At 53.2% G+C, this 10,445-nt stretch overlaps 1 protein-coding gene across 1 annotated transcript; it reads left to right on the forward strand.

The window, feature by feature from the left end:
• The first annotated feature begins 4,669 nt into the window (after positions 1-4,669).
• LOC141727880 (olfactory receptor 14J1-like) lies at positions 4,670-5,416 on the forward strand. The gene has a single exon (XM_074534165.1). It carries the CDS (start codon positions 4,670-4,672, stop codon positions 5,414-5,416), a length of 747 nt encoding a protein of 248 aa, XP_074390266.1.
• The last annotated feature ends 5,029 nt before the right edge of the window (positions 5,417-10,445 follow it).

The raw sequence follows: 10,445 nt of genomic DNA on the forward strand, positions 1-10,445 counted from the left end.
CAAAAGGATATCTTGGCTGCCTATGAAGGAGTCCAAGCTGCCTCAGAGGTGATTGGCACAAAAGAACAACTCCTCCTGGCACCCCGACTACCGGTGCTGGGGTGAATGTTTAAAGGAAAGGTTCCCACCACCAACCACGCCACTGACGCTACATGGAGTAAATGGATTGCTCTGATCACACAGTGTGCCTGTATTGGAAACCAGAATCACCCTGAGATTTTGGAGATAATTGCAAAGTGGCCAGAAGGTGAAAACTTTGGTCTGACTGATGAAGAGGAAGAAGAACCAGTGACACGTGCTGAAGAGGCTTCACCATACAACCAACTGCCAGCAGAAGATACATGATACGCTCTTTTTACTCATGGTTCTGGCCACATTGTAGGGATGAAGCGGAAGGCAGCCGTATGGATCCCCACATGGCAGGTTGCACAAGCTACCAAACGAGAAAGTGGATCAAGTAAATTTGCAGCACTCAAAGCCATTCAACTGGCCCTGGACATTGCTAAGAGAGAGAAATGGCCAAAGCTCTACCTTTATACTGATTCATGGATGGTATGCTCTTTGGGGCTGGCTGGAAAGGTGGAAAAAGGTCAACTGGCAGCATAGGGGAAAACCGATCTGGGCTGCTGATGAATGGAAAGACCTTGCCACTCAGTTAGAGAAGCTACCTGTGAAAGTCCACCATGTAGATGCCCATGTCCCCAAGAGTCGGGCTAATGAGGAGCACCAAAACAATGAACAGGTAGAACAGGCAGCAAAAATAGAGGTGTCAAAGGTAGACTTAGATTGGCAACATAAAGGAGAGTTATTCCTAGTTCGATGGGCCCATGATGCCTCAGGCCATCAGGGCAGAGATGCCACCTATAAGTGGGCACAAGACCGAGGGGTGGATTTAACCATGGACAGTGTTTCCCAGGTTATCCATGACGTGTGAGACGTGTGCTGCCATCAAGCAGGCCAAGGGAGTGAAGCCCCTGTGGTACGGTGGTCAAAGTACAAGTATGGGGAGGCCTGGCAGATTGACTACATCACACTGCCCCAGACACGCCAGGGCAAGCGCTACGTGCTGACCATGGTGGAGGCCACCACTGGTTGGAAACCTACCCTGTGCCTCATGCCACTGCCCAGAACACCATCCTGAATACCATTCAAGAAAATAAGACAAAGGAAGGAGGCCAAGACTGGGTTGGCCCCTTTGTTTGCAACCAAGAAGGCTCCATAGCCCTGCTGTGGGCAGCAACCCCATAGGCATGGTAAGGTAGGGACAAAAGGCCATACCAGACCTCTATAATTCCTCAGTTGTCTGTTTATTCAACAGAGACTGGAGGGCAGGACCAAGTTGGCCTCTGTACTCACCCCTAAGATACACTGACTATGGGTAGCAGCCACATAGGCACGGTAGGTGGGAGTCAAAGCCATACTGGATCTCTGTGCTGCTCTTTTGTCCATTCCAAATAAGTGTGTCTAAGGAAAACCTGAGACTTTTTCTCCTGTTCCCACTGTCCTTGCCTATATTAGCAGGTGCTGGTATGACCCATTCAAGAGAGAGAGAAAATTTTTTACTTAATTTTTCGAGCAAAATGACTTAGAGAAAAACAAAGTAAGGGATTTTATAGATTAATAATTCTTATAGTTGACCCTCACAATTAAGGGGTGACTGTTAAATATATGTTACGAGAAGTTTTGTAGATGTATAGTTATCCTTTCCTTCCCCCTTGCATTGTTATCACAGGATGGCCTCAGTAGTCAGGGCATTTGGGAAGGTTGCTTGTTACTATGGCAGCACCTGACCTCCAATCAAGGTATAAGACAGTGATCTCCACTGCTGGACAGTGAAGAAGAAGTGGATTGACAAGACTTTGGGAGGGGCTAGAGGTATAAAAGACAGAACATCCATTTTGTAGATAAGGACATGGTGTCTGAATTCTTTGCTCCCAGCGCTGTATTCTTTTCTTTATTCAGTCTTTTGTTGTATTTTGAAAAGGCCTTAATAAAGCATTTAAATTTTTGAAAGTAAAAATAGTTTCTCACATGGGGTTGGGGAATTTGGGGCAAGGCTGTCCACACTGGGTCAGCTCCTAAGTACAACTTCACTGACCTGGCCAGACCTCCTTAGGAGCGGCCCTACATCAGTATCAATCACAGAATGCTGCAATCATCTCTTCTTTAAAGAGAACAGCAATAAAATACACTCTTTAAAAAAGGATTACCTATTTCATAGAAGCTCTTTGAAATATTTCTCCATAACTGTAAAAGGAAAACTTCTTCCTGAACTGAATTAGACCAGATGGAAATCAAGGCAGAGCCATGGTTTGTCAGAACTTGCTTGATCCTAATGAGCATTTGGAGCTGAGCCCTTGAAGCTCAGGGCCTGAGAGTAGATTGCACAAACCTTTCCTGGAGTCAGGGTCAGAAGAAAACCCCAAAAGTGTTTCAAGGAAGCCATGGGTACAACTGAGGTCCATCCCCAACACAAGCTCCTCATGAACTCCTTGTAGGAGAGAATTGGAGGCCAAGATGGCACAAAAATGGCTGGGACACTCAGTGTGGAAAGGAAAATCCAAAGTACCTTAAAAAACCTTGAGTATCTGAAAGCATTAATGAGCCCCACTGAGTGTCAGTGCAAAGCTCTCAAGGGACTCATTAAAGCAGATAATTTGGACCATGATTGCACAAACCTCTCACAGAGTCTGTATCAAAAGGCAAACACCGAGTACCTTCAAATAACTGAAGTACCTTGAAGCATTAATGAGCCCCAGTGAGTGTTGTTACTGACAAAGCCTCTCTAGGGACTAATTACAGCAGATAATTGGAGGCCAAGATTGCAAAAACCTCTCAGAGACTCCAAGGCAAAAGCCAAACCCAAAGTCCTTTGAAAAACCTGCAGACACTTGGGAGCATTCAGAGGCCCCCAGGGCCATTGTTGAGCAAGGCTCCCCAGGGACTCCTTCCTGCAGATCCTTGAGGCAACTGGGATGTGGGCTAGGGGGGGATGCTGAGGGCAGGACAAGGGGCTGACAGTGCCCAGCCTGGCTGGGGCTGTGCCAGAAGACCCCAGGGCCTCAGGACAAGGTGTCTCCTCCCAGCCCTTGGTGGCACAGACCCTGCTGTGCCCCAGGGCACCAAGACTTGGCTTCTCTTTGTCCCCACCTGTCATCACTGCCTCCAGTTCTCTGCTCTGCCTGGGGCCTGGGGACACTTGCTCAGTCGAGTCCCTCAGTGGGACCCAGTAAAAGTCCAAGAAACTTTGGAGTTGGATTGTGACTTGGAGTTCTGGAGAGGTTTCTTCAGCTCCCTCTCAGGGACTGATGTTCAGGGCCTGAGCACAAAGCCCCAGAGGCTCATCAAAGTCCTTGTGCTGTGTCTGTGCTGCTGAGGCTGGGCTGGGCTCCTGGCACAGAGGAAGCTCCTGGAAAGCAAGAAGAGCTTCAAAAGCACATTTCTCTTGATGAGCAGCTCTTCTGCCAGCCCAGCAGGGCTGGGGCACTGCCTGCAGCCACCCTGGGCACAGCACAGAGGCACAGAAGCTTCAATCAGTCAGGGCTGGGAAGGTGCTGAGAAGTGCCTGGGGCACCATCACTGCCAGCCCTTGGCACAGGAACCTCTGGCTGCAGCTGCAGCTCCTGGAGCCATCTCCTAAAGCTGGAACATCCCAATGCCTACAGACCCCGTGAGTACATTCTCTGATTGTCTCTTGTTCAGAGCAGCCAGGGGTGCCCAGGTCTATCCTGCAGAGCAGGGTCCTGCAGCCCAGGGCGCTGTGCTGGGGCAGGGACTCTGCTGCCTGCCAGGGACAGCTCTCAGCCAGCCCTGGCAGCTGCTCCCAGCACTGGGGGACAAGGGCTTGGTGGGAGGAGACAGCTGGTAAGGCTTGGAAGTGTTCTCCTTGTGTCGGGAGGATGTTGCATTGTTCAGGACTGCTCCAAGCAGGGCATTTAACTGCAGAACATTTCCAAGCAGATCATACAAGGAGCTCACCTAGGCAGGGATTTCATAAATGGGAAAATCCTGATTTTTTTATTCTACTGCTCTGTTTTGCCTGAATGGGAAATTTCATATTGATATTCTTCTCTCAGTTCAGGTGGAGAATAAATACAAAAAAAGTCTTACAAACCGGAATAAACCAGGCAGTGACAGAGATCAGCACAGGGCCCTTCACTGGCACCATCTTTGTTACTTTCCCAGCCTCCTCAGGGTTGCTCTGACATTGCCATCAGAGCCTGCAGAGCCAGAGCTGCCCCTGGGCAGTGTCTGAGCTGGGAGGGGTCTGCAGGGCAGAGCTGAGCCCCCAGGGCTGGGCTGGGCTCTGGCAGCACTGTCAGGGCCCAGCCCTGGGCACAGGGAAGCAGCTGCTGGCAGGGACAGCTCCAGGCAGCAGAGCCCTAGGCAGGCAGTGGGGGGAAAGTGCCCCCAGGCTGTGCTGGGATATTTCAAGTCCTCTCCAAACCCAGCTATTGCATGATTACTTTTTTTACAGATCCCCATGCCAAGGCAGCACAAATGTCCAACAGCAGCTCCATCAGGCACTTCCTCCTGCTGCCATTGGCAGACTCGCAGCAGCTGCAGCTCCTGCACTTCTGCCTCTTGCTGGGCATCTCCCTGGCTGCCCTCCTGGGCAACGGCCTCATCATCAGCGCCGTAGCCTGCGGCCACCACCTGCAACACGCCCATGTTCTTCTTCCTGCTCAACCTGGCCCTCACTGACCTGGGCTGCATCTGCACCACTGTCCCCAAAGCCATGCACAATTCCCTCTGGGACACCAGGAACATCTCCTACACCGGATGTGCTGCACAGCTCTTTTTCTTTATGTTCTTCATCTCAGCAGAGTTTTGTCTCCTGATCATCATGTGCTATGACCGCTATGTGTCCATCTGCAAACCCCTGCACTACGGGACCCTCCTGGGCAGCAGAGCTTGTGCCCACATGGCAGCAGCTGCCTGGGCCAGTGCATTTCTCTATTCACTGCTGCACACAGCCAATACATTTTCCCTGCCCCTGTGCCATGGCAATGGTCTGGACCAGTTCTTCTGTGAAATCCCTCAGATTCTCAAGCTCTCCTGCTGCAAATCTTACCTCAGGGAAATCGGTTTTATGGCTGTTAGTGTGTGTTTAGCACTTGGTTGTTTTGTGTTCATTGTTTTCTCCTATGTGCAGATCTTCAGGGTTGTGCTGAGGATGCCCTCTGAGCAGGGACGGCACAAAGCCTTTTCCACCTGCCTCCCTCACCTGGCTGTGGTCTCCCTGTTCTTCTTCACCACCTCATTTGCCTATGTGAAGCCCCCTTCCATCTCCTCCCCATCCCTGGATCTGGCCTTGTCAGTTCTGTACTCGGTGGTGCCTCCAGCCCTGAACCCCCTCATCTACAGCCTGAGGAACCAGGAGCTCAAGGCGGCAGTGTGGGCACTGATGAGTTGATGCTTTCAGGAACATTAATCTGCTTGCCAATTTCTGCAAATCACTTGTAATAAAAGTCATCTTTAATATTTCTTGTTGGTTTCAATTTGGAAGGGTTTTTTTCTCGGTTTTATGTGTTTAATATTGTCCTCAAATAAATGTCGTTGTTTGTGCCATTTCTGATTTTGTTTCTCCACCTCCTTCACTGTGGCCACAGACTGTGTCAATGAGCTCTGGGTTCCTTTAAACGAACTAAAGGATCTCCCAGCAGAGTTTTCTGCAGAGATGCCCTCTTGTTGCCTTCTCTGGAGCTGCAGCAGCAATGTCTGTGTGCAGAGCTGGGGGCAGATCAGTGCTGGCACAGCAGCTGTGCCCAGCAGCAGCAGCACTTGGTGTTGCCAGTGCTGCTGCCATGGCCCTGCCCCGCTGCCCTGGTGGTCCTGGTGTTGCTGTCAGGCCTGAGTGCTCTCGGGGCTGGGCACAGCCCTGGGGGTGGCAGTGCCAGAGCTGCAGCAGGGACAGGCCATGGGCACTGCTGGGGCAGCGCTGACGCCTCAGCCCAGGGCCTGGCGGCTCCAGGCTCCTTGCCCAGGCTCTCTCAAGAACACACCCAGGCCAATGCTCAGCACAGAAAAGCCCCGTGAGCAGCCCCAGGCTGGCCGTGGGCAGGCTGGGGGCAAAGAGCATGGTTGGGGCTCTGCAAGGGCCCTGGGGCAGATGGGAAGGAGCAGCAGAGCAGGGGCTGATCCATCCCCAGTGCCCTGGACAGCCCAGGGCAGTGTCCCAGGGTGTCCTCATGGAGCTGCCAACAACATCCCCCCTCTGCAGCCCTGGCCTCTTCCCCAGCTCACACAGGTGCCCCATCCTTGCAGGCACAGACACGGCAGCACTGGCTCAGCAGCCCCTGTTTGCATTGCACAGAGCAGGGGGAGCACCCCCATGCTGTTGCTGTGGGGACATGAACCTGAGGGAGCACAAATGCCATGAACTGCTGGGGCCAGCAAGGGCTTGGGGACACCAGGGAAACCACTCAGCTTTGTCCTGGCCTCTGCAGTCAGCCAGAAAGTTTGTTCCCATCCGCTGGGAGTTTCCTGTCCCACTGCAGACGCTGTTGCTCAGAGCCAGGGCTGCCTGGCAGCCACCCCCAAACTGCCCTGAGCATTTCCTTAGCTTCACCTTTGCTTTCTTTACACTTCCTGAAACAAATGTCTTCCTACTGCCCACCCCTGTCCCCTCCCCTGCAAACAGCCCATCCCTGCTTGCCCTTTCCTCTCTGGCCCCACTCCCCATTGCAGTTCCTGACTTGGCACCATGGGAACGTCCCTTGGGCAGCAGGACCATCCTACAAGTGCTGCAGGAATTGTCTGCAGGCTCCTGCAGTGCCTGGTGCTGCTCCCTTGCCAGAGGCACCCCAGGCCAGGGGGGCACATCTGGGCTGCTGCGTCTGGCTCTGTAACTCCCTGTTCTGGGCAGTGAGGAGGAGCTGCAGAGGCTCTGCAGGACTGACAGGATGGGCTTTGGGGCTGGCAGGAGAAGCTGGGGGACCTGGGCTGCTGGAGCTTCTGAAGAGGAGGCCCAGGGCTCGTCCTGCAGCTGCTCTAAGGGTGCTTTCAGAGAACCCCAGAATCAGCAAGGGTGGAACAGGCCATGGAGATCATCAAGTCCAACCTTTCCCCTGACACCACCTTGTCTCCCTTGAGCCTCCTCTTCTCCAGGATAAACAGCCTCAGCTCCCTCAGCCACTCCTCAAAGCTCTTGTGCTCCAGATCGCTCCCCAGCCTTGTTGCCCATCTCTGGACACACTCCAGCCCCTCCATGTTCTTCCTAAATTGGGGGGTCCAGAAGTGGACACAGCACTCAAGGCGCTGCCCAAGCATTGCTGAGCACAGGGGAAGAATCCCTGCCCTGCTCCTGCTGGCCACACCATTCCTGATCCATAGGAGTGGCAGGGGTTGCATGAGGGAAATGGTGGGGAAGTGTGGGAAAAAAGTGTTACTGATTACCAGCCATGAAGGATTTTGATTTTCCTGTTTATTCAGGCTGCATTACAAGGTGCAGGGGATCAATATCAATTGGACGTTGCTGATACCAATCTATAAACCAGAAAAGAAAACAGGACAAAACAATTTTCTCTGCATTGATTTCAATACAGTATATTCACTTTGAATACACTTCTGAAATATATGTAATTAACCACAGAAGAATTTAAAACTTCTATTATTATCAGGGGCTGGTTTTTTTCGGGTGTTTTTGCACTATTGTTTATGTTCCTTTTTCATTGAATTCCTGAACTGAAGAGCTCAAGAAAGAACAGATCTCTGGAGTAAAAAAATTCATCAGCAACGTCCAAGTAGCTGAGGATCCATCCCCATGGGAGCAGCAATTAACAGAAATGGGCACAGCTTTGAGGCTGCCCCAGCTTTGGCATGGGCCCTGGTCCTGGAGCAGGAGCAGGAGCAGCTCTTGAGGGTCCCAAGGCCGGGGCTCTTGTGCTGCCCTGGGCAGATGGGATGGCAGCAGGGGCTGCAGAGCTCTCAGCACCTCAGCCTGAGGGGAGCAGGGCACCCAGGGAGCCTCCTTTGGCCTTGGCCAAGCACCTTCCCCCATGGCTGGGGCTGAGTCCTGTGGCAGCTGCAGCTGCTGCTGTGCCCTTGCCAGGGGCTGAGGCCGTGGGGCAGTGCCCAGAGCAGGCTGGCCTGAGCAGAGCTCAGTTGGGCCAGAGCCAGCTGGGCTGGGCTGGGGAGAGGCCCTTGGTGCTGCCCAGAGCTCAGGGCAGCTGGCAGAGCTTGCAGGGAGCCGGGCTGGGCTCAGAGAGCCTGGTCCAGAAACCATCAGTGTCCATCTCAGCCTGGCTGGGCGTGCAGGGGCAGGACTCAGGCCAGGCCTTGTGGGGCAGGGCCAGCGCCTGTGCAAGGCATTGCAAACAGGCAAGTGGCCCAGAGAGGAGGCTGCTCTGTGCCCTTGGTGGCATGGACAGAGCAGGGAGGGGGCCCAGGACATTTGTCAGTGCCAGCCTCTGTGCCCAGCCCTTGGCAGCCCTGGCTGCTGAGCCCAGCTTTGGCCTGGGCTGAGTTTGGCTGTGGCCCAGCTCCATACTCCTGCGGGGCTCAGGGCCTGTTCCCGGCCATGGCCAGCCCTGGCTGCCTCTCTGCTGGCCCAGAGGCTGGCAGAGCCCAGGGCAGGGCTGTCTGTGCAGTCCCACAGGTGCCAGGGGCTCTGCAGGAGCTGGCAGAGGCTGCCCAGCAGGGACGCCATGGGGCACAGAGCCCCAAGGCTGCTGTGGGCACCACGGCACAGGGGCCGTTCCCAGCCGCAATGCTCCTGGCCTGGGCTGGGCCTGCACAGGGGCTGGGCCACCATGGCTGGGCCAGCACAGGGCCACAAAGGGGCCACGCAGCCGCTGCCGGGGCTGACAGCAAGGCCAGGCACACACAAGCAATTGCTGAGCATGGCCTGCGCTGGCCAGGCCTGACTATGCCAAAGGCACAGCTCTGCTGCCCTTGGGGGCTGCAGCAACAGTCCAGAGCCCAAAGAGCCTCCATGGCTGGGCTGGAGACCAAGGCTGCAGGAGGGAAATGCAGGGCTGCTGTGGGATGGGGAGGGCATTGAATTCCAGCACACACCGCAGCTCTCTGATGATCCCGGCACCATGCTGGGCCCTGTTTCAGACTGGAGCAGAGCAGATGGGATGGGACAGGAGCCCTGCGGGGGTGTCAGGGACCTGCAGCTTGCAAGGTTCTCTGCTCTCCCTCAGGTGCTCTCTGAGAGATCCAATCCCACCTGGGCACCTCAGGGCACAAGTGGCACTGCCTGTTCATGGGCACATAACTGATGTCAGCCTGGATAGGGGCACAGCTTTTATTCCCTGTTAGTTTCATAATATACAAGCAAATCTTTATTATCTGGGTCATTTGAGTACTGTTAAGAAATGGCACAGTTTTCCCATCAGAAACAGAAATTTCCTGGAGGTGTACAGATGGCAGGAGGAAAAATACTGATCTTGCCTTCTACTGGTGTGACCAATATTTTGTTTATTACTTCCTCTCCATTTTCCTTCAGGTGTTTTCAGGTCTTCTGTTGAAATGGCCATGTCTAACGACATCTCTTCTTTTGCAGCAGGTGGATCTATGTACTTCTACTGCTCTCTGATTTCCTCCTCTAGATGCTCTCTGGTCATTCAAGTGCCTCTCAACTGACTGCCTTCATGCTTTGAGCTGGAAGAAATTGCCCAATTTTTCTATGTTCAAATAAATATATAATAAATATTATCTTAATGGTGTTTTTATCTATCACGAATTACCTTATGCCTTTGTCTAAAAGTGTTCCTGCACAGAAATCCCTTGGGGATGGTGGACATGTCACATGCCGCTGGGACATCACAGAGAGCTGAGGAAAGAGCTGTGATGGTTTTTAAACTGTTCAAATATTCAACTTGTGTTTGTTGGCAAGAAACCTTTCTGTGCCTCTGAGTGTCACCAGTCCCTGAGCCCAAAGGACACAAACCTGATGAGTTGTGGCTCCCACTGCAGGGGCTGCACTTGGACCTTGGCTCTGCACAGGAGAGCTCTTCATCCTTTTTCTCTCTTTTCCTCCCACTGGGCATGGAGGGAGCTCCTGACTTCAGTCTGTGACTCGTGTGTGCAAAGAGCAAATCTGGGCAGAACTGGGGCAGGGAGGGTTTGGGGGGACCTTGGGATCTGTGTTGGGCACAAAAGGTGTTTTCCATTTCTCTGAGACTGTCTGCTGTGCAAAGTGGATTTAATATCCAGCAGAGGAGTGACTTTTGCCTTTGATGGTGCTGAGCCTTCCCTTGGCTTTGTTGGCTGACAAGAAATGAACATCCCTCTGTGTCTCGGGCAGCTCCTTCTCCAAGGAAAGCAGGTGGGAGTTGGAGCCAAGGAGCTGAAAGCTGCAGGTGCAGCCCGGGCTGGAGGCAGCTCAGATTTGCACAAGGCTGCTCTGAGTGCCAGGGCTTGGATGGGGGAAATGGTGGGGTGGGGGTAGGGACAGAGACTTATTGATTGTCAGCCATGAAGGGTCCTGATTTTCA

This window comes from Zonotrichia albicollis, unplaced genomic scaffold (genome assembly GCF_047830755.1).
Source record: "Zonotrichia albicollis isolate bZonAlb1 unplaced genomic scaffold, bZonAlb1.hap1 Scaffold_257, whole genome shotgun sequence".
NCBI lineage: Eukaryota > Metazoa > Chordata > Aves > Passeriformes > Passerellidae > Zonotrichia > Zonotrichia albicollis.